The 24919-nt window shown below is 41.7% G+C and overlaps 1 protein-coding gene and 1 long non-coding RNA gene across 4 annotated transcripts in view; one reads left to right on the forward strand and one right to left on the reverse strand.

Moving 5' to 3' along the window:
* Positions 1-24919, reverse strand: part of CFAP61 (cilia and flagella associated protein 61) — a 282753-nt gene that overhangs the window by 75007 nt on the left and 182827 nt on the right. For all 3 annotated transcript variants that reach the window (XM_060611053.3, XM_060611051.3, XM_060611061.3), the window contains 3 exons: positions 23363-23461; positions 17133-17301; positions 7885-8059 (listed from right to left, as the gene is read on the reverse strand). In XM_060611053.3, coding sequence (XP_060467036.3) covers positions 7885-8059; positions 17133-17301; positions 23363-23461 — 443 coding nt within the window. The remainder of the gene's footprint in view (positions 1-7884; positions 8060-17132; positions 17302-23362; positions 23462-24919) is intronic.
* Positions 23935-24919, forward strand: part of LOC145715367 (uncharacterized) — a 209011-nt gene continuing 208026 nt past the window's right edge. Inside the window, exon 1 of the long non-coding RNA XR_014137426.1 lies at positions 23935-24167. This is a non-coding gene — a long non-coding RNA (uncharacterized LOC145715367). The remainder of the gene's footprint in view (positions 24168-24919) is intronic.

The following is a 24919-nucleotide window of genomic DNA, read 5'->3' on the forward strand; positions in this document are numbered from 1 at the left end:
GCCCACCATGTTACCCCTGGTGCCTTGCACAGTATCTTGCCAACAACGGGTGTGACAAAATGTTTCCTGACTGAACATATGGATGAATGTTTGAGGTTATCATACTGTTGATCATATGTCAATTGGGTCTTACTTTTGAGCCTTCTAAAATATTTTTTTGCAGAACAACCTTCCTGTGGCCAGATTTCCTACTACATATTTCTACTTGGTATTCCCTATAAAGTTGGCACTTCTTTATCCAACCACAGGATAAATTGTATATCTGAGATCTATACGATAGAAACATGTTTCCCTTCACAATGTTAGATCTGGTTATGTAGGTTTCCCCACATAATCCTAAACGTAACCAAAATTGTGTGTGTCTACAACACAATAGTATAAAATAATACTTCTGCCATATTGGTAGGCACTTCAACCCAAGGAAACAGGACTGTTTTATAAGAAAGTTAACCCTTGTATAACTATCATGTTGTGATAGTTGGGTCAATTTTTAGCTGAATCACAGAGGGAAGATGGGGGAAAAGGAAATGGAGAGAGAAAAAAGAGGGGGCAGAGAGACAAAGAACAGAGAGAGCCTTGGAGATACAGATTTTCTTCAATCACTGGATAAGTGACACTTAAGAGACGGAAAATAGGTGAAACAAACTGGCTGCCAGGTGAGGGGAGAGGATGGATGAACTAAGCCATGAATAGTAGTACTGAAAAGGACTTTCCCTAAGGAAAGCATTGGGTCTGACAGCTTTATCCCAGCCAAAATATATAAGATGGGGTAGATGGGGTTCCATTGGAACAGATCACCCTGACCACTAAACAGAGGGAGTAAGGCAGCCCCAGGTTATGTGGGACCCATGATATATACTCATGTACAACATGCTTTTTTTTTTTTAATGTTTATTTATTTTTGGGAGTCAGAGAGACAGTGCAAGCAGGGGAGGGCCAGAGAGAGAGGGAGACACAGAATCTGAAGCAGACTCCAGGCTCCGAGCTGTCAGCACAGAGCCTAACGTGGGACTTGAACCCACAAAGCACGGGATCATTACTTGGGCCGAAGTCGGACGCTTAACCAACTGAGCCACCCAGGTGCCCTTCATGTATGACACACTTTTAATGTCAGACAACTTCAATCAGCCAAAGATTTACCTTTTCTTTTAAAGCAGTTAAGTTTATTTTTTTTGAGAGAGAGGGAGAGAGAGAGAGAGAGCAGGGGAGGGGCACAGAGAGAGGGAGAGAGTATCCCAAGCAGGCTCTGCACCATCAGCACAGAGCCTGACACAGGGCTTGAACTCATGAACTGTGAGATCATGACCTGAGCCGAAAACAGGAGCCAGACCCTTAACCCACTGAGCCACCCAGGATCCCCTAGTCAAAGATTTATTTTAATCAATGTATTTCCACCACTTAGGTACTTTGTAACTCATGGAGTCTTTGCAAATATTTATAAGGACATAACACATCGCAGGGCCTTCACATAATTGGGATAGCATATACATTCTTTTGACATTTCAATGTACATATGATGCAAATAGAGTGGGAAATCTGAGGATTTCCCCTGGATATCAGTTTTATGCTAAAAAATTCGGCCACTCTACAGCTCAGTTAATCTAAAGATAAGAAACGGCCCGTTTTTGCATTTGATCTGATAGGTGACAGAGGTACCATGGTGGGCTGCCCTCCTCTGAAATGGCAAATGGTAATGGATGATTAGAGCAGTCTGGGTGAATTTTCAATACAGGATAATAGAATATAACCATAGCAGTTTTCATGGAAGGCCAACCTTTGTTGCTCCTTTTAGGGCATAAATTATGCATTACTAAGATTACAGATCTGAAACAGGAAGCAGAACACAAGGAGGGCACCGTTAGAAAGAGGACCGTGTGAAAGCACCTGAAATTAAGGTTGGCAAGAGGAACACTCATTTCCTCACAGCTAACCTGCAGTAACCTTCCAGGTGAACCATGCAAGGGGGCTGCCAAGAGGAGAGAGGGATTTTGGTGTCGACAGCCAGGCTGGGGAGAAAGAGGGAAAGTGAGGTCTCAAATCACCCTCTATAAGCTGTCAATTCTCCACCTCAGATCAAAAAAGCACTAAGACTTGTCATTTAAAATGTCGGCAGATATGGAAAGGTGATCTTTTTGCTTTTTGATACATGCTCTTTGATGATATAAATGAATGCACTAACAACTTTGTGATCACCAAAGTAAGGCAATGACAGTTTAGCATTTCAACTCTCATAATGCACCCAGATTTAGGAGATTCTTCGATTTATCTTAATCAGAGGGGAAAAGATGCCAGTTTTCATCATTCTGAAACTATTATTTATCTCCTCTAGAAGCTAGACATTTTACTAATATTTAAAAGGAACATGGCTTTAGAGAAATTAAATACTTAAGTTGATCTCCCTGTTAAGCTCAAAAAACAAAATATGGTCTTAATTTTCTTAGACACAGATTTGCCCTAAGAGTAAGGGAACAGCCTTTTTAAATAATTTTTTTCAATAGATGCTAAAATAGTATTTTATTCTTTTGAACTGAGTGCTTTAATTTTAATCACCTAGAAGGTATGCATTTCATAGTCATGCTCAATATTCTAAAGATGAAGATTCTCCAGAAAACCATCTTCTGAAATGAAGACAAGGAAGGGATTTCCTGGTTTGGCCTTAAAATCACATCTCAATGTATGCATACAGTCTGTATTAGAAATCAATTCAAGATTTATGCACACAGATATTAATTTGAATTTTTCTTCCTAGTTATTATGGTTAAGGCCAGAGAAAACAAAAACTATATGCTAAATTTTATAATTTATGTATTTTAATTATGTCTATGTATATTTACATATTCCATTGTATTTTAATGAAGAATTATATTTCCTTTTTCCACTTCAAAAGAGACATAGTGTGATTATGTATGACCTCATTCATCCTCAGAACAGCCCCAAGAGATTGTATGTTCTCCAGAAAACAGAGGACAAAGGGGCTAAAGGACCCAGCTCCACATCACACAGCAGGTAGATGTTTCAGCAGAACTCAGACCTCCTGAGTCTGGTTTTGGACTCACACCACTACACTATATTTGCAGATGGATATGTAATAAATTCCTTAAAAAATACTCTAATTGGCATTTAATCTGTGTAATGAACTTTAGCAAATAACTAGATAAATTAAAGAATTTAAAATAGATATCACAGAATATTAGTAAACTATGAAATAAACATTCACTTAAAAACCATATCACATCCATGAATAGATCAGAGACTGTTCTTTTTATTTTTTATACGTCAAAGCCTAAGATTTCCATGACCCAAGCCTGACCTGTCTCATTTTGTTCTGCCAAATTAAAAGGGAAGACTATATTAGATATAACATACCAAAGGCTTTGCTTGGTGATTCATGCACTGGAATTTTAATGTTATACTTTTCCTAACAAACATGCTTTTAATAAGGCAGTAAACTGCATTTAGCTAAAGATGAAAATAATTGATCCATTTCGGGCCATTAAGGCCATTTTATTTATTTATTTTTTTTTACTTTACTTTCATCTTACTTTTCATTTTCATGGAAAGTACAGAGGTAATAGCAGATGAATTTCAATTAGTTTCAATTAATGCCATAAACCGTTATAATGTATTAGGTTGCCCGGTTCTATCTGAACCCCCCCCCCACCCCCCCACCCCCCCCCCCGGGGCAGAACCCTCCAGGTTTTGTTTGCCTTTGAAAGCAGCGTTTGAGCTGGTGATGTCAGCTATTCTCCACGATACTGGAGCAGTTCTGATCATTTAGGATAATTTACATCTATAAACCTATCCAACTCTAGAGCCCAGAAAACAATGTCCTTCATTCTGGGCTAATTCCATCACAGAACAATCATTTCTCCTTTGGCAGCCGAAGCAGGCAGGATAAAACAGAGAATGGGGGCGGGTGTGGGGGGGACAGTGGTGATGCTTTAGGCTGTATCTGTATGGTTTTAATGGGCAGAAATTCCGGAACTGACTTCCTCCCAGTGGCCATCCATTGCTTCTCATACCCAGCATCCACCTGTCCTTCTAGAACAATTTCCCCACCATCCTCAACAAACAAGCCCTTCTCTCAAGTGCCTGTACTTCAGCTAAGTTAGGCCTGGCATGTCCCAGGATTCCATGTGTGATTGCCGGATGGACATGTGACCCAATCATAGCCACAGAGACACAGGAGATTTTTTTTTCTCAGACTTTTTGTAGGAAGAGCCCTGTCCTCAGCTCTTTCCTGCTAACCCCATCCTGAGCTATTGAGAAAGGGAGAAATTAGCACTGACTATCATGAAAAAAGCTAACTATCATGAAAGATGTCCACATTCTTCCTGGTGTCATTATGGTGACATGAAGAGGAAAAAGGGCTGGCAGGTGGAGTGATAGCAGTAGGTACACAAACGCAGCCCTGCTCATTTTTCATGAAGTGCCAGGCTTCTAGTTTCTAGCTTCAAATATCATCATCCCATAACTGTCTTTGGTATAAGCCAGAAGTGGCTGCACCAGCCCTCACCTGCCACGGCCACCCCCCTCCAACGGGTTATGCAGTCTTCTCCAACCCGGTCTTTCTGGATTGCTTTCTCTCTACTAGATGGGAGGTTCACCTTCCTGAAGTGCTGTTTGGTGCACTGGTTATCCCTTTTCACTAGTTCCCCAACCCCTAAAAAGTCACCAGTTAAACCCAGACATGGCTGGGCCCTGAGGTCCTCCACCTGCCAATCCACTTTCATTTCCCACTGCTGCCCTTCAAGGGTCTGCCCAGTGCAATTCAAGCACCCCCAACCTGTCTGTTTACTTCTCCTGCTCTTCTTTAAGGCTGAGCCCAATCCTCCTTTTCCAAACTTCAGTTTTCAGGGCTCTCATTAAGGACATAGTGCCTGTCTATAAATGGACCAGCCCCCGGTGTACGTGGATCCCCATTTAAAAAAAATTTTTTTTTAGTTTATTTACTTTTTTTTTTAAGAGACAGAGAGAGAGCAAGAGCAAAGGAGGGGCAGAGAGAGGGGGAGAGGGAGAATCCCAAGCAGGCTCTGCACCATCAGGTTAAAGCCGGATGCACGGCTTGAACTCATGAACCAGGAGATCATGACCAGAGCCAAAACCAAGAATCGAACACTTAACCTACTGAGCTACCCAGCCATCTCTGATTTTTTGTGCAGATGGTGTCCTAGACTGTGCTATCACCAGGGGCTGAGATTACAGCCTTGGGAACCTTCTGTGCATAGCAATAACCCCATCACATGTAGCAGTAGTAACAGCAATGCTAATAGAAGCCTGTATTACCGAATTCTCACTGTGTATGAGACACTATCCTGAGTTGGACATGTAATATTATCTTATTTATCTCATTTAATTCTCACAGCAACCCATGTGAGGAAGATATTATCTGGAATGGGACTAATCAAATTCAAGTCTGAATAGGACTCTAATTGTGGAAAACTACAAAGAGAAAGCTTCCTTCAGGCAGGAGGTTAGCATTTTTCATTCTAACTTTTCTTTCACGAAAAGTCATTGGAAAAGGAGCACCACACAGAGTTGAATTAATCTGGCTGGGCTGGGTTTCTCAGATATCTCTGGAGCCTGGGCCTAGTATCTGAGTGTTATGAGCATCTACTAGAGACATGCCCTAGGAGTGTCATTAGCACGAGACCTGGGAAAATAACCTACGTTTAAGACAATAAGTGAATTTCTACATACTTCTTATCTTGGCAGTTCAATGGACAAAAGCAGGCACTCAGAGGGGTTGTATGCAGTGGCTGATGGGAGACATTCTTAAATCTTGCAAAAGCATTCATTTCCCTTTAAGTGGGCAGCAGAGTAACACCATCTCTGACAACCAGTCAAGTCATCAGAATAGCACAGATGCTCTTCCCCCATCTGGCAACCAAGAGCACAGAAAAAAAAATTCCATCTGAAGGAGGGCATAGTGTATGTTGTTTTTGGGATTTCTAAATTCTCTGCTACAAACATTCAACCTCAAGAACTTGCATTGTCACTTTCAAAGGCCCTTTCTTTGGTCAAAATGCTTCTTACTTCTAACATCCAAAATAGGCAGCTGTTTGAAGTTAAAACACTGCTTTTATAACACGATCGGGCAAAGTCCTAAAATAAAACACACTGGGTATTTTGTATTGAGCCATGGACTCTTGTGCTTTCAGGGAGTGTAAGTTACAATTTGAGGTCAGACTTGACAAAATGGTAATGACCTGTCACAAATTATATGCACAAAAGCAGGTTCTGCAAACTATGGCTCATCACCTATTTTTGTAAATAAAGTTTTATTGTAACACAGCCTTGCCCATTTATTTGTGTTCTGTCTTTCTTGCTGCAATGGCAGAACTGAGTGGATGGGAAAGAGACCATTATGGCCTGCAAAGTCAAATATATTTGCTATCTGAACATTTATAGCAAAAGTTTGCTTATGTCCAAATTAAGAATTCCTTAAGTCTATGTAGGTCACAGGGTAGTGATTAAAAAAATGACTAAAATGTTAAAACAGGTTTAAACACATACTGATGCAAAATCTAAAATAATACCAAGTTATGAGGCAAATATGAAAATAGTTTGACATGTTTTAAATCTAGGTCCCTAGTGTATATCTATATATTCCACCTTTGCCCAAAGGTGCCACACCCACTTGGTTTTGTGGGTTACCTTAGCCCAACTTTTAGGTTACATGACATATTTCAGACCCCAGAAAAATACAGAAAGCTTCCAAAAAACACTTGGTGAGACTAGCATACCCTTAATTCCCAAAAATGGACAAGTAAAGCTTATATGAGAAACTGCAGGCCAATCTCACTTATGAATTTAGATCAAATAACCTAAAGAAAATTAGCAAATTGAATCCAGCAATGTTTTGAATGTCACTTGATACCTATTTTTTTATTTTTAATGGAGTAAATGTAGTAACTTAACAAAAAGTTAATTAATGCCTAAATCTTCCACCAAAAATCATAAGAAACTCTTTAATTTTAATATATTAACTATAATAATATTATAAATTGTATTTAAATAAGTACACTAAATAAATTATTATATTTAACTTTACATCTTGACCCCCATAGTATAGGCACTTTGTGTTTTTTGATATCCCTGGGCTGCACAGAATATCTGGATTAGCATCCCAGGGTGCCACGGGTGGTTGTATAACCCAACCGAGTCACTGTTTTAGGTAAAAACTGAGGGGCCACCCTTCGTCCTTTCCCAAACTTGACTGCCAGGTCTCCATTAAGGACGAGTAGGTAAGCAGGCCCTGTTCTGGTTGTCTTACTAGTCAAACAATTTCAATTTAATCCAAGCAATAGAGAGGGAGATGTTGGAGAAAACACTTTTGAGTGGCAGACGCATTTGTTCAAATGTTTTACTCTCTCATTTTGATTCAGAAAGTGGCACGCAACTTGAATATGTGTGTTTGTGGGAAGGACTGTGCAGACGACACCAAGAAAGAGAACAATGGATTGGGAAGGGAAGAAAAGAGCCCTTCCAACACAGACCTTTCTTTTTCTTCCTAGGTCTTTTCGGCTTCACAAAAGGAGACATATTTTCCATATAATTGCTAAACATGTTTGCTTATTAAATTATTCTTTAATTAGTTAATGATTTTAGCCATGCTTTGCTCTTCGGATATTCATTTTGTGTAATAAAATAATTATAGATAATTAAACTATCTCAAGCCTTTTTCTTTCCCCCAGCAAACATGCTGGGTATCCAAAAATGACAACAAGTTGTAAATTAATCTGGAAAACAAAGCATGACAGATGAATGATTTGGTTGGAATTAATTAGGCACTAATTATACACTGGAACTAGATGAAGGATGAGACTCATTATAAAAATAAAAAGCAATTCTGAAAAAATGCACAGTTACCAACATCCTTACCTTCTGTGACTATGGGGTTGTTCCTTATCCAACGCAGGGCCTTACAGCAATCTTCTTCATCGTTAAGAGTGAAATGATTGCCAGGAACTTGATCAGTGTATCGCTGCTTCCTGCTGCTCGGAATCTCTCTGTTTGTCAGGTGTTGACTAATATCAGCCCCTGTAGGGCATGGGACCTGAGAGGTATGTTACAGAGAAATGCTTATTTCACTGGTAGTAAGGGAAGCACTGACACAGCAATAAATTAATTAATTAAATTAAATACACATAGAAATGTCCAGTAGAAGTGTGCCTTTTTCAGTCCTGCAATACAATCAGGTTTGAATTTAAAAAATAAAAATAAAACAAAACAGGTGGAATGACCCCTTAGAGACAATTCTCAGAAAGGGTTGCTCTGGTTCTCTGATGCCACATAACAAATTATTCCATACATTCTGTAGATCAGTAATTCAAGCAAGGGCAAGGTGGGCGACAGTTTGTCTCTGTTCTATAATGTTGGAGGCCTCAGCTGGGAAGACTTGTAGGCTGCAGGTGACTTCATGGCTGGGGGCTGATTCATCTGGTGATAAACCATCTCACTCCTCCCCTCTCCCCCCACGAAAACATGCCAGGTATTCAAAAATGACAGCAAGTTGTCATTATATGTCCAGCAATTGATGCTGGCTGTGACTGGGATCTTGGCTGGGGTGTTGGCCAAAACATTACATGCAGCCTCTCCATGTGTCTTGGGCTTCCTCACAACAAGGCATCCGGGTTCCAAGGACATGTGTCCTGAGAGAACCAGTATAAAAAGCTCCATGTTCTTTTCCATCCTAGTCTGGGAAATTGGGCAGTGTCTTTTCCACCATGTTCTATTCATGGGGGTCATCATAAAAGCCTGGCCAGGATCAGGCAGAGGAACCCAGGATCCATCTCTTCATGTAGGCGTGGCATGGCCAAGGAAGAACACAGCACAGGGAATGGGATCTGACATAGCCATTTTCGGCAAAAGCAATTTGCACAGAAGCAATTATATCAGGGGTTGAAATCCAAGTGCATAGAGGTGCTAGGCAGAAAAGAAAATGAGGGAAGTGGACTACTATACACTTATGAAAACTATAGAATTATTCTTCACTTTGTCAGAGAAATACTCTTTCTCTCCCTCTCCTTTCACCTCTCTCCCTCCCTCCCTTTCTCTATTTCTCTCTCTCCCTCCCTCCCTCTCTCCCTCTCCTTCTCTCTGTCTCTGTCCGAACACAGAACCCTCCCAGTATAACTTCTGTTCTCTCACTTTTGACACAGACATGAGTGGAAGCAGACACTTTCCTCTAGTATAAGGAAAGCGACAGTGAGAACATAATAAAAGACGACACTTGTCTTCAGTGTCAAGGATACTGTGGCAGACTTGAAGGCCCATGCCCTGGCCAGAGTTTGGCCACAACTCAATTCTATCCAGTTGGTGCCAGAGTAGAGCATGGGTTCAGTGTGGCCAGATCTGATTTCTCAAGAAATGCCAGACACTTTTCTTTTACCTGTGGACTCTTGATTTCTTCAATATTTTGTTTCAAATTAGAATCAAACAAATGCCCTTGTGAAAGCCAAGTACAATAGCACAGTGGCATGAGTTTGCCCAGTGGGCCAGCATTTCACCCCTCTGATTTTTATTTGGCAACCAGGTGAGATTAAGTGGAAGATAATGAGACCGGAATCAGTAGCAAGATTCAAAGGCAATGGAAGGTCTCTGATAGAAGACCTGTACCAGCTGCCTTGCATATTCGTGATATAAGGCCCATGGGCTGTGAGTCAGGGATCGTTATACAGCAATGATGGGCAAAAAGTTCACCTGCAGTAGATGCTAATGTGGGTGCAGAGAAAGTTCTCCCACCCTTGACAAGTGCAGAAAATGCCTTTTATATGGGGTAGGGGTAAATACTGGCTAGTATTTGAATAAATGGGGTTTCACTAAACCTCAGGTAACATTTAGGAAACTTTTTGGTTCTATCCTTCCTCAATATAAATGGTAAATAAGCCTTGTACCTTACTGTGATGCATTTAATTGATTTTCAAACTGAATTAAATTAACTTAATAAACAAACAATTTGTTTTAGTATTTATTTTTGGGGGAGAGTGCAAGTAGGGGAGAGGCAGAGAGAGGGAGACAGAAGATCTGAAGAGGGCTCTGTGCTGACAGGCTGACATCAGCAAGGCCAATGGGGGGCTCGAACTCATGAGCCGCGAGATCATGACCTGAGTTGAAGTCAGACGTTTAACCAACTAAGCCACTCAGGTGTCCCAAAAAACAATCAATTTTTAAAGCTGGATTTACTTTCTCTATAAAGAACCTGCAGTAAAATTATATTTAGTAAAAAAGAACAATTCAGGAAGTAGTGGTCATTACTGCAACTACAATTGTGGAGGTAAACTTTTCTTCTTAGCAATATAGCTTGCTTAGCAAATCACAGCAAATTTTGGCATTTTTATATTCACAGGTAGTATGAAGCAGTCCACAGTCCAATCATCTGGTAAATGATTTACAGTGCATAATATTGAATGCCATGCTCTGTAGGTTAGAAACCTCACCAGAACTCCAATGAGCACTGTCGTATAAAAGAAAATAAAATTTAGGTAACAGTACACCCATTTTAGTACCCCATGCTTTAATGAATTGGGGAAAGTCCTTTGCAGAAAGTAGTAGGGCTAAAGAACAAATTGAGAACTATTCAATTTATAAAGCTTTCAATGAGTTACTATCCCCAAATAGTAAGTTCTTAGATGAAAAAAACAAGGAAGGGAGAGGGGAAAAGAACAAGTTCCAAAATGAAAATCAGCTTACCTACTGTGATTCTAAAATGTAACGGCATTCTGATAACCTGTATTATTCTTGTGTGCACTTACGTGTGTGGGATCATTTTTGCACAAGATCAGAAAAATTAAAGGAAAATTAAGGGGATAATGTATTTTTCATATTCACGCAATGGCATTTTCACAAAGTAGGCAAAACCAAACCTAGGATTTTAAATCCCAAGGTCAATTAATTTGTCCACACAGACTTCAGCAGAGCTTAATAAATGAAAAAAGATCTATGGGAAAAAAAATCCTATTACATCATCAAAGTAAGGGAGAGAGTCAAGTTTAATAGGAGAGCATGGGTGTATTTCACCATCCCCACTGGAATGTTCTGCCATTAACTAAACTGCCACTAGTGACTGGAGAGTACGGACAACTTTTCGATCCTTCTGTCAGATTGAACAGCCCAGCATCGCTGACTGGTGGGAGCCCCTCCTGACGGTATTGTGGAGCCACTTACCAGACCCGATTAGCTTTTCTCCAGATAGTTTTAATGAGAGAAAGAAACTCAATTTGACTCTAACTCTAAACATTAAGTTCTAGAATTTCTGTGTTGTAAGGATTTTTAAAAGCCACCAAGTGCAATTTCTGGATCATATCAGTGAGAGAGGGAGGGCAGGGAGGGGAAAGGGGAGGAAAGAGACAGAGAAAGAGGGAGAGAGAAGAGAGACAAGGGCAATGGTGAAGAACTCAGTCTGGAGCCTGGGTCTAAATCCTGGCGTGTCACTTTGTCGTCGCCTGACCCTAGACAAATCACCTCAGTTTCACTGCACCTTGGCTCCCTCATCCATAAAATGGGGAAGAAAGCAGCATGGACCTTGGAGATTTCCTGCAAGGACTACAGCAGTTAACACACACAGCAGTCCCTCGACCTCCGTCAGGTGTTCCTACCGCCTTATGAGGGCCCCGCCAGGGCATGCTCATGTCTCCTGGGCCGGACATTCCCCCTTGGAGGAGACCCTGACTCTTAGGAAGTTGTTTGGTAGGGTGAATAAGCACTGTATTCCCATCACTTCTGGTGGTCTGTCTTCAATCAGCTTCCTGAGGCCATGACATTCAAGTCTGATCTGTTTTCTGCATGTACATACCCTTCGAGTATTTGAGGACAACAATCCTGAATCTTCACCTCTGTGGCTCAACATCTGGGGTGACTTCAAGTCTCTGGATGTGGTTCAGCTTGTTTTTTCCTGTCTTAAACGTGACTGCAAGAAGCAAACACTCCAGGGGCACCTCTGTTTTTGTGATGTATTCTTTCACACGATCATGTTCCGCACGTAACAAGCTCATCACCTCTGTATTGTTGTCACGAATTGTGCCCTTTGTCAACATTAATGCTTTTCTTTCTCCAATTAATTCCGCTTTGTTGGATACTAATATTGCTGCTGCTTCTGACAGCTGTTGAATTTGTGTGGCACCTTTTGCTGGTGCGCTTCTAACATTTCATTTTGAAACTTTGGATGTCATTTTGTTTTGGTAGTTCTCTTGTATTTTGAATTTGGTGCAAACACAGAGCCTTGCTCTTGTAACAGCGCAGTTTAAAACCATGGCATTCACTGTTGCGACTGTTGTTTTTCTCAATGCCATTCTGGTTTATCCTTGTTTAAAGCACTGTGGCTATTTCCTTTGTTTCCTTCCCTGTGGTTACACAAATGATGTTTTCTCCGGTCTTATCTTCTCCCGGGTTTGGAAGGCGGATTTACTCGTGCTGTTCAAAAGCATTCATTACATTATTCCTTCTATATGTAAGAGTCAAGACCAAAATATTACCTTTGGTTTTCCCCATTTAAGAGAATTCCTATTTCTCCCTGGCCACCTCTCCCTATTTTCGAACAACTTGGTTCTTGATTAGATTTAGATGAAGTTTCAGTGTTACCTACTTTGCATTTATTCTCAGACTTATAAGCTTTTGAATTGTTTGGTGCTTGCCAATTACCTTTTTAGACTATCATAAAGTTCTAAATTTTCCTTTCTGCCTTAGTTATTCAGAATACACACTAAAGAACACGGAAGATCATTCTTCTGAGGCCTCACAGACAAAACAACAGCTTTTTGCTGTCTTCAAATAGGAGAGACGTGGGTGCACATATACTTACTGAACTGCCATATTTTCTTCAAAATACTATGTGGCTAGTTTCATGTTTTTATGCCATTTTATCCTAGAAGGGGAATTTTGGGTGCTTGTCTTATTTTTGTTCTTGAGGGGTGGTGGTGGTGGTGGTGGTGGTGGTGGTGGTGATCTGTTGTTTTTCTCTTGAAATGTGTTCATATTTTTCCCCTATCATTGTTGAAGAACTAAAATTGCATCAGAATATAACTAGGTGAGTAAATTTTTCTTTGATTTTGCCTGGAATGGGCTCAACTGGACAATATGGTATTTAGGTAAGGAAAATTCTCTGCTAGCATGTCTCTGTTGTATCTATTCCATTCATCACAGCCTCTTCTTTGGAAAAACCAGTGATCTATATGTTGCCTCCGTGTTGATCACACCTTCTCATGTCTTGAGCCAAATGTATCCTTTACCCTTTGCCCTTTGCCCTCTGCCCTCCAGGGGAGCTTTGCGCTTTGTTTTCAGCATCAAACATTGTTCAGTAGCAGTTCTCTCTCTTGACAGGGATTGGATTTCAATCCTTTCTTACCCATCTTCCTTTTCATCTAATTCTGTAGCCTACTCAGCTCAGCTTTTGCTCTTCTGATGGCTTCAGCTCCCATTTCAGAGTCTGGCTGATCAAACTGTACTGAAGATGATGAATAGTTTTCTGCAGTGTGTGTGTGCATGCATGCATGTGTGTGCGTGTGTGTGTGTGACTCCTGGAATATTGTCAAGAGTATGTTCTTTCTCTGATTTTTCCAGATGTTGTTCCCTTTCCCTTACCCTATGTTATCCTTTTGTTTCAGGTGCCTTTTGCTAAGCAACAAACTCACACCAAAACTAAGTGGTTCAAACAACCACCATTTTATTACTTTTCATGATTTCATGGGCCAGAAATTTGGGTAGGGTTTGGCTGGGAAATTCCTTTATTCCATGTGTTAGCAACAGAAGTCACTTGGTGATATTTAGCTGGTGGAGCATCCAAGATGGCTTCACTCATATGTCTGGTGCTTTGTCAGGGATGGCTGGAAGGCTGGGTTCATCCGAAACTGCCAACTGGAGAACCCAGGTGTGGCATGTCCAATCACAGGGTGAGTATCTGGACTTATTTGGCCTTTCGGGGCTCCAGGAGCCACTGTTCTCACAAACAAGGAGACACTGCCTGGCCCCTGACCCAGCCCCAGAAGTCACACCACATCACTTCCCTTGTATTGTATCTGTCAAGACAGTCACAAGTCTGCCCAGGTTCAAGGGGAGGAAATGCAGACCCCATCTCTTGGCATGTTATTTTCCCCTTTAATCATCCCCAAGCACAGTGAGGTCTCTTCATGATAACTGCTCATCTATGACACTGGGGAGGTCTTACGTCCGAAGAGGCAAAGTGGTGTCTGTAGCTCTTTTCAGCTGTTTATAGCAGGCTCTCACCTGCAGCTGCACCGTACTAGATGCCAGGCTCTTATTTACCCCATCAAGGATGTAATTAGCCTCTGTGAAGACCACATCATGTTGCTGACCACATCAAGCTCAATATAACTAACATCCCCAACTTACTCTCTCACCTGGTGGGATGTTCTTGCCCCACCTGCTGGCTTCTAGTGAGAATCACCCCTTTAAGAGTCCCTGCAAGTGGACACATTTTTACTCTTTCTCTTGTTGAGAAGACCCAAAACCAGGCATGGGGAGGTGGTCTCTCCATGGCTATCCATGCGCCATGGAGAGTTGCCCAGGACCTCAGGTGTAAGCTATCCCAGAACTTGTCAATGGGCACCAGCATGTGCCAATCAAAAGAACCCAATCTATAGATAGGGTGGGGAAGGGAGTTAGTTAGAGGGTACTGAATATGATTCGTCTTCCAAAATGGAAAGGTCATAGATAATGTCAGGGGTTGACAGATCAAAGATAAAACTTCTATAAACACATTATTTGGAGTTCTGGGGGTAATCACCGAGGAACTAACAACAGAAATGCCTCAAAGTGGTTATCCCTAGAGAGAGAGGACTTGGAAGGAGAGACCAGCCTGCCTCACACGCAGTCCCAAGGCACAATTTAATCTTTTACCCTGTGCATGGATTTTATGATGAAAAATTAAATGATAAGTATTTGGATATCAAAAATATTGCATAATATTTTAGAATGACACATGCCACTTAAAGTTCTATTTAGAGGTTCAAGTTTGTAATGATATTTTATAACAGTTATCTTCTTGCTTTGGAGTTAAGCTTTATTTTCATCATTTCAATTTATTTCTAAATCACAAAATTGGGACAAAACAACAAGAGAGTTAAAGAGAAGGAAACAGGAAAATAAAAAAGAACTAGAAGCCCTCCACAGTGAATTCAGCAGCCTTTTTTTGTATCACTCTATGTACCTTTAATTTTTATGTCCTTCTGGAAAAATTAAATCGGAACTCCCTTTATCACTTCTTCATTTCATTTTTCCCATTGTAAAAAGGGCAAGAGCTTAACGTGCCACAGACTAAAGCTGTAGGGGCAGCTGGACACACATGGGCAGAAGCCTGAGTCTCTGGACAGCTGGCCGGGTCTTCCACTCACATTTTCCAAAGTCCACGGTCCCAGGCAGCAGCTGGAACTCGGTGGGGCAGGTGAGGGGGGCAGGCAAGTTGAGGGGTGCATGATGTTTTCTTCTGATTTAATGTTTAAAAAGAGGAATACTTAAGTATCAAAATAAAGTATTCCTCCAGTTTGTGTTTATCCTTTAGCCAGAAAAAAAAAAATCCTTTTCTACACTGTGAGAACTGGATGTCTTTAGTAGCAGCAGTAGTAGTGGTGGTCATAGGAGGAGGAGGAGCAGGATGAAAAGAATAAAAGCAATTACTCAGAGGATGATCCATATTCAGTGTGGCCTGCTCACTAGCAGCACCAGCCTCACCCTGAAGCTTGTTAAAACTGCAGCATATCAGCAGCCCCCATCCCCTGATCAGAAACTGCATTTTAATGAGATGCACAGGGGCTGTGTGTGCACATTATGGTTTAAGAAGTGCTACTCTAAGGTACAGATTAGAGATTCTAGGTCAAGAAACTTCAAGTCCTGGTTCTCAGCCTTAGCTTAGAACCATCTAGAGCTTTAAAAAATGCTGATCGCTGGGCTCCACCCCAGAATAATTAAAGCACAGCTTCTGGGGGTGGGGTCTAGGCATGGGTATATTTCAAGTGTCCCAGGTGACATCAATGTGTGGCCAAGGCTTGGAACATTGAGTGATGCTGGGAGTTGCTCAGCTGTCTGTCCCCCACCACGTGCTGCCTCCTCCTGGCTGGGCTCTATAAAGAAAACCTACACATAGTTCCCCTTGTCAAATCCACAATCATTCACAAAATGTCCTAAGACAGTACCAGATAAAACATGGCAGTGCCTGGGGTGGGGGTGGATTACTCCATACTTGTCAGAAACAAACCCACCGTGGGAAGGCTTATCCAGGTTCCTGGGAGAAAATGTAATTAAAAGATCCCATCTGTGAGGGCACTTGTGTGGCTCAGTTGGTTAAGCATCTGACTTTGGCTCAGGTCATGATCTCGTGGTTTGTGGGTTCGAGCCCTGCGCCAGACTCGCTGATGTCAATGCAGAGCCCACTTCAGATCCTCTGTCCCCCTCTCTGCCCCTCCCCTGCTTGTGCTCCCTCAAAAATAATTTTAAAAAACATTAAAAAAAAAGACACCATCTTTGAGTTACAAAGTAAATTGCTTTTCATTAAAGAAATGTCCTATTTTTGTGAACTACATCAAATGCTAATGCTTGTTGCAAAGAATGAATATTAAAATTTGCTTCCCTAAGACATTGAACAGCTTCAGTTGTATCCAGCAATGCTTTCCTCAAATGTGGTTTGAGAATTTAATCCAAATGGAAAGCACGGTCACTGGGTAGTCAATCAGTCACATTTCCTAGTTTTATAACTGAGAGACAAAATAAAATAAGGGTTGACAGAAGGTGCGCATGTTTCAAATACTTTTGCATGAGCCCGTCACCACCGCCAAATGTTAGCCTCTTGAGGCATAAATTAATTTACCACAAATGCATGCCGGGTTGTGTCTGGATTCTGCTCTGGTGAGCAGTAAGTGTTAGACTTTTGGACAACAGCTTAAAGAATGACATTTCTCCTACTTGCTGTGATTTTTACCCTTGAGCAGAATGTTTTTCTTGGAATGGATTTCCAGGAGGGGTTTCGGACACAATTCTGGTCATGTGTGCAGGCCTTGTGGGCACTTTTATGAATAGAGTGGCAGCTGTCCTGGTAGGAAGGCATGCTCTTAACCCCTAGAACGTGTGCCCCAGTAAACGCATTAACCATCAATCACTAAGATCTTCGTGTGCGGCCTCACCTGGTACTGCTGTCCGGTGCAGAGGATGAGGTGGTCATAGAGCACGATTTCCTCTTTGGAAACTACCACATGCTTGGCTACTCGGTCTATGGCAGTCATTCTACCAACCACCACATTGACCCAGGAGCACAGTGACATCAACGCATAATCTTTATCATTAAAACAGTGGCTGCAAAGAGAGAGGCTCCATCAGTGACATTTGAGCAGCTGACAGTGGGCATTAATTAGACATCTGGTGAGCTGGTTCAAGTCCCCTCGTGGGCCAAGTCTGTGCTCTTGATGTGACTTTACTAGGACCGTGGCTAGATACTGGATTTTTCATTATGAGACAGTCACAAACTGACATCTTCCCATTAAAGCTAAATCGTTCCAGCTGGCATAGGCCAGTCCACAACAGGGAGGGTGACTGTGTGTGTGTGTGAGTGCCTCTGTGAAATCATTAACGTACACTCTTTCTTCTGCTTCTATTTCATGGTGGGTGTAAACTTACTTTAGCTGTTGAGTTATCATATTGACCACAGACTCAAAGGGAAAGAGGAAGAAGAAAGTGACATTGTGGAGGATTCCCAAAGGCAGGGGTCAAGGTCCTGAATATTGAGACCCCTTCATATTTGCTAATGTTTACAGTAAATGACTCATTCTTAAAATTAGTGTATGGATTCAGGCCAAAACAACTACACATTTTATTTAGAGAAGATGTCAATTAGGGAGTTAGGTTTGCAGTGAGTACAGTCCCTGGAGACTTTTGGGATTTGCTCTACAGGGCAAAGGTGATTTACGGGGAACTAGTAGTTCTGCAAACAGTGGGTCCAAGGTGGACAGGTTTTCTTTTCTAGTTTGAGCACTCTAGTGTGAGAAAAGTGGAGTTTTGGTAGATTTGGGTTTAAAGAGTTCTCTGAGGATGGTTTCCAGAATTTTCTGAAAGCTCTGACCTCATGCACGTGACCTTTTAATGATACTGTTCTGAAGACCCAGAGTGTAGGGTGGCAGAACAGTATGTGTTTCATTCAAAAAAAAAATTTTTTTTAATGTTTATTTTTGAGAGAGATAGAGACCAAGTATAAGTGAGGGAGGGGCAGAGAGAGAGGGAGACACAGAGTCCGAAGCAGGCTCCAGGCTCCACACCGTCAGCACAGAGCCCAATGCGGGGCTCGAACTCACAAACCATGAGATCATGACCTGAGCCGAAACCATATGCTCAACAGACTGAGCCACCCAGGCACCCCAGTACGTGTTTCACTTAAATCAAGGCTTAACTGAGTCATGGTGTGTGTCCCAGTGCGACTGGACCCTGGGGACTCTGCATGACCTTTCAATAGTTCAGTTTCTTCACCTCTGAGCAGGAGGTGACTGGCTTATTCATTGTACAGGACAAAACTGAGAAGGTAAAAGATGCTGTTTTGTCAGTTGCGATGTGTACATGAAGGGTATTATTCTAAATAATATTAATGATGCATAATCCTGTTTACCCTCCTTGGACGCCAACGGGATTGTGAAGTGGTAACAGGAGAACATTTTTTCTTTTTGATCCATACATGAGTCTGCTCTCACCACACAAAAGGAATTCTCATAATGGATGTGCATTAGACCCTGTTACAAGGGCCTGTGAAAGAGAAGGGAGCTCTGAGTTTTGTATCTCTCCATGAAACAACATTTAAAAACAAGAACGTTTCTTTTTAATAAGAAAAGAAAATCAGGGGCTGTCCTGTCCCCGCAATATAACAGAGAATGGGATGAAATTCTCTTAAAAAAAAAAAATCATTTTGGTAGCTTAACAGGAACACATGAAACTCTGTTGATTTCACACATTCATGAGAGACCCACAGAGGACTGCCCTTATTTGCTACACAGTCTCTGCATAATAGGAATGGTACACTGTCAGCCGTCCAAGATGAGGAAAAATTAAATATAGTTAGTGCACAGGGATTAGTCTTATGAGGGTTTGCTCAAAGATAAAAGTTCTCAGGGGAAATCTGGGGAAGGTTAAGACAGTGTTATTTTTAATGACAGCAGGACAGTAGTGTTTATAATGTCAGAATGCATATTTCAGAGTTAAAATCTGAAGTTCTGTCCAGTGGAAATGGCACATGGAACATGGTATTTTGGGGAACCTTTGGAAACATTGGAATATGTGGGGTTCTTGCTTTTATAGTCTGTTACTACATTGAATGATAATAGTCCATTTAAAGTATCACTGTGTAGGTGATTACAATCCATTCTGGATCTGCTTTACCCATCAGGTAGGTGAAATTAGACATTGGAGACTTATGGTGATACTTTCCCAAAATTGTTTCCTAAGCAGAGGTAATGAGCATTAGGATTCTAACATGGCAGGGACTGCCTCATGGCTTGGTGACAAGAGAAGTATCTCCACTAGAGTTCTCTGTAAAAGAGAGAAAGAACCAAAGAGGAAATATCAATAAAACTTCATGTCTCTCTCTCTCTCTCTCTTTAATGCTTATTTATTTTTGAGAGAGAGAGAGAGAGAGAGAGAGTAGGAGAGGGGCAGAGAGAGGGAGACACAGAATCTGAAGCATGCTCCAGGCTCTGAGCTATCAGCACAGAGCCCAACGTGGGGCTCAAACTCACAAGCTGTGAGATCATGACCTGAGCTAAAGTTGGACGCTTAACCAACTGAGCCACCCAGGCACCCCAAAACTTCATGTTTCTGAAGTCTCAAGTGAGCTTGACCCTGACTCAAAAATAAAGTGAAAATTTGCCTTCACAGAACATTCTGGTAGCAGGCAATAAGGAGGAGGAAAAAGCAGAAATGCAGGATGGGGAAATTTCTAGAAGGGAACATATGTGTAAAGTGGCCAGCTTGCCCCCAACACCCAGTGGTCAGAAGATTTAGCCCAAAGCTCTAGGTGCAAAATTACAAGCAAACTCTAGGGAGGCAATTACAAGCAGGATAGATCCATGCACTTCATGGAATCAGAACCCTTCAGAACTGGAAAAAAACTTGGAGGCTTTCATAAAGGATTTATTGTGACACTCTCTGAAGAAGGAGCATCACAATTAACGTTCACTATTCAGGGCTGATTGTCCAATTAGTGGATTTCTCCTGCTTCCTGTTTCTCCTTTCCTCCCACTGCCTTCCTCTCTGCTGTATCCTGGCATGTCATTAGCACCTCTACAAGACACTGGACTGGGAAGGGTGAGGACACACAAAATGGCTATTCAAAAATTAGTAACAGCAATAATCAAAACACTGGTTACGGCAAAGTTCGAAGTTTGTATTTAGAATGAGGAATTTAAATTATGAAATTTATGGATGTCAATGCAATAGTTATTCTTAAACTCCATGACAGAGGTGCTTAAGCAGCCGACTTTGGCTCAGGTCATGATCTCATGGTTTGTGAGTTCAAGCCCCCAGTCAGGCAGAGCCTGGAGCCTGCTTCTGATTCTATGTCTCCCTCTCTCTGCTCCTCCCCTGTTCAAGCTCTCTCTTTCTCTCAAAAATAAACATTAAAAAAAATTTTAAACTCCATGACGGAGATAATTTCCTTTATTGAGGTAGGAAGACCTTTTGAAAGGCAACATCCTGTTTGTGTTTCAATTTCTGGTTTCTAAGAATTACGGTAACATGCAGTTACCCACCCAGAGGCATCTGGCTGTCTTGGTTAGTCCCAACTATGTAACCTGATTGAGAGGGCTTTTGCAGGTGCCTTTAGATGCAACCTGCGTCCACTTGACATTATTTATTGAGCACCTACTATGTGCCAAGCACTGTCCCAGATGTCAGGGACACATTGGTTAACAAAAAAATGCCTGCCCTTGTAGAGTTTACATTGTAGGTTAAGGATTCAGAATATGAAAAATAAAAGCAATTTTGAAAGGAAAATTAGATAATATTTAGAAGAATTTCAGTAGCAAGAAAAAAATAGAGCAGAGGAAGGACTGCAGTGTGTTGGGAGTGTTAGTTGCAAATGAATGGGTGGCCAGGGTAGGTCTCATTGAAAAGTTAACATTTAAACAAAGACTTTGAAAAAGAAAAGCAAAAACTCCAAGGTGGAGACCTTCCAGCTGTGTTTCACGAACAAAGAGGAGACTGTAGTGGTTACATTGGGGAGAACAAGGGCAAAAATGGTCAAAGATGAAGTCAGAGAAGTAAGCAGACAGGGATGGATTGTAGGTGGGAACAGTCTAGAAGTTTCTATGAAGATGGAAATGTTCTGTAGCCGTGCTGTCTCATATGGCAGCTACTGGCCACATGTAGCTATCTGATCACTTCACACATGGCTAATGTAATTGAGAGGCAGAATTTTTAATCTCATTTAACTTTACTGAAGTTCAATTCAAATAGTCCTGTGTGGCTAGTAGCCATCACATTGGTCAGTACAGTTCCAGGCTGTTCGGTAGTTGACATGATCTGATTCAAATTTTTGTGGCATTGCTCTGCTTTTGTGTTGAGAATGTGGAGAGGCAAGGACAGAAGTGGGGTCACCAGGTGACTTCCCATCTAGCCACATGCAGATCCCAGGCAGTCACACCAGCACAAAGTCATTTGCTAGCTCTTCTCTCCTGTAGCCTACCTAACATGGGGGTTGACCGAAACCTTTATCAAGCTGACTGAATTAAGTTCCTTGTGAGATGTTAATCAATAAGACCAACATTTCCTGGGAATCATCTAATTTAGAAGAAGGGCAATGAGAAAAAGAGACACACATGTGTTGATCCTCTAGCCCGTATCAGAACTTGCTGTTATAGTAATTTTAACAAAAAACTCCAGCAAGGCTGGCTTATCATCTGCTTTTCACAGTCAAAAACTCCACTCAGAGACATAAAATCCCTTTTGTAATAGGGGAAATCCACCTGAATCTGAATCTGCATCCATCTGGCTAAAAACCCATGACTTTTTTACTGTCCTGATGATATCCTTAAAAAAAAAAAAAAAAAAAAGAAGTTCACAGTCTCATAAATAAAAGTATTAGGTCAAAATGAGCCTCGTTCTGCTTGCAAGGAAGCTGCTGTTTTTCTCACTGTTTGAAGATCTCTTCATCATGGATTCTAAGATGAACACCCTGAGAAGGAACAATTTCCTTCCTCCTTGTTGGAAAAATTGGGACATTGTTTCTAGAGGCAGGGAGCCTAATAATTCTTGTACCCATGCTTTGCTACAGGAAATTAAAATTAATGGAAGCTGTGTGATAATGAAATGGCATTTTCTAGAACAGATGTTGACAAATAGTGATTCTACTGGGATGCAACCAATGAAGCTTGCCCAGACTGGCAAGAAGGTCGTAGTATGATCAGCCCCTCATGACAAAGGCCCAGGGGGTAGGGGTGGGAGACCCACACCCCAGTGAAATGCCCTGCCTTTATCTCCCAACTCTGAACCTGGGGGGAGTCCCCTGGTCTGAAGCAAATACAGTCACCAAGCTCCCCTGTGCTGTAGTGACACTCTGAAGTCAAGTGCAGGAGGTGGCTGTGTTAGTAGGCTCCATCCCAGCTGTTTAGAAGAGGGCAGACATCTTCTCACAAATACAAAATGGCAGCCCAACTCTTCATTCCCTCATTAACAGGTTTGTACTTGTATCTTCTTTATTATTATTATTTTTTAATGTTTATTTATTTTAGAGAGAGAGAGCACAAGCTGGGGCAGAGGCCGAGAGAATGAGGGAGACACAGAATCTGAAGCAGGCTCCAGGCTCTGAGCTGTCTGCACAGAGCCCGATGCAGGGCTTGAACTCACAAACTGCAAGATCATGACCTGAGCTGAAGTCGAATGCTTAACTGACTGAGCCACCCAGATGCCCCTGTACTTGTATCTTCTAAGTGAGTCTGAACCGCGAAAGAAAAGTCTGCCACCCTTCCCTTGCCAGTCTGAAATCTACTACAGCTGACCCTTGAACAACACAGGTTTGAACTGTGTGGCTCCACTTACACATGGACTTTTTTTCAATATATACAGTACAGGACTGTAAACGTATTTTCTCTTCCTTGTGCCTTTCTTAATAACATTTTCTTTTCTCTAGGTAACATACAAAACATGTGTTAATTGACTGTTTATGTTATTGGTGAGGCTTCTGGATAACAATAGGCTACTATTACGGGTTAAGATTTAGGGGAGTCAACAGTCACATGCAGATTTTGGAATGCATGGGGGTCAGAGCTCCTAAACCCCCCACCCTACCCTGTGTTGCTCAAGGGTCAACTGTATTTTGCATAGAAATGCACCCAAATGAGGACCTTTGGCCTCAGAATGAAAAATCAAATGGAATTCTTACTCGCTTGCTAAAAACTTCCTTTGTTCAGTGCCCAGAAGCCTTTTTCCAGGAAGTCCATGGGTTGAAATCAGGGTGAGATTACTAAACTTCAGGTGAGAGCTGAGGAGAGAGAAGAAAACACACAAAAAAGGAGGTAAAGCTCGACTTGGTAAAGGTTTATTATAATTCAATTTAACCTTACCTTATGTATCATCCAATTGCTGAACTTTTCTTTTCAGCAACTCTTTTTGCACAAACTTTCCAACAGAACTGACCATGTCAATGAAAGGAGGGAGATGGCTCTGGAGCCTCTAACTGCAGAAACGTCCAGAAGCCACAACACCAGCATGGCAGACACCATTTCATTTTTTTTTTTTTAATTGCCTCTCAGGAGGCACCTGGGTTGAGCATCCAACTCCTGATTTTGGCTCAGGTCATGATCCCAGGATCGTGGGATGGAGCCCCGCATCGACATTCCAGGGCTCGAAGCATGTTCATAGGCATCATCATAGGGATTAGTGTTAAAGATAGTTTGTGCTGGAAGTCGGGGGCAGGGTTTTATTTTTTTTTTATTTATTTATTTTTTTTTTTTAATTTTTTTTTTTTTTTCAACTTTTTAAAATTTATTTTTGGGACAGAGAGAGACAGAGCATGAACCGGGGAGGGGCAGAGAGAGAGGGAGACACAGAATCGGAAACAGGCTCCAGGCTCCGAGCCATCAGCCCAGAGCCTGACGCGGGGCTCGAACTCACGGACTGCGAGATCGTGACCTGGCTGAAGTCGGACGCTTAACCGACTGCGCCACCCAGGCGCCCCTGGGGGCAGGGTTTTATTATCCTCATTTCATACAGACAAAAATCAAGCTTGGAAACAGGTAATTTGTTCACAGCTGAAGCTCATGGGCAGCCGAGCTGGAAGTGAGAGCCATCTCTCTTCTGACCCCCAGCAGTGCCCTCTGCACTCACCTCACTGCCCTCTATAACCAAGTCCTGTGAGTGACATTAAGTAGGACACCCAGGAGCATAAGCAGAGGCTGCTGAAGAACGGATGTGCTTAAGACTCACTCCATGTTTTCCCTTAAGCATTAAAATACTCCTGCTGCAAATTTGCCCTTCAGCTAAAGTCAGCAAAATTTTATGGGTGAGTTGATCCTTTCATAGGATGGTGAGAAAGATATTTTTCTCTAAAATCTCTTCTGAGTTTACACCTCCCCTTCAAGCAACCAAATGCCAAAAAAAAAACCTTCACCAAGTTCGAGGAAAACACCTGCCCTCCTTTCCCATGAGGAAACTGGAAATTTTCCAAATGTGGAAATGCTATCAATTTACTGACAATCTGTTAAGTACCACTACAAGCAGGAGACTTTCGGTAATGGCATGGGCCGGCAATGTAATAAATTCAACTGCACCTGACATTTAAAAACAGCTAAATATTATGAAAGGTTGTGCTCTAGGGTCTCGAAGGATGCATGTCATTTAAGAATGAATATTCTTATCTGATACAAAGAAAACCCAGCACATCTTCTCCTCTAATCATAAGAATAAAATTTTTGAATATGTTCAAATAACATAAAGGTCA

This window comes from Panthera onca, chromosome A3, assembly GCF_046562875.1.
Source record: "Panthera onca isolate mPanOnc1 chromosome A3, mPanOnc1 haplotype 2, whole genome shotgun sequence".
Classification (NCBI taxonomy): Eukaryota; Metazoa; Chordata; class Mammalia; order Carnivora; family Felidae; genus Panthera; species Panthera onca.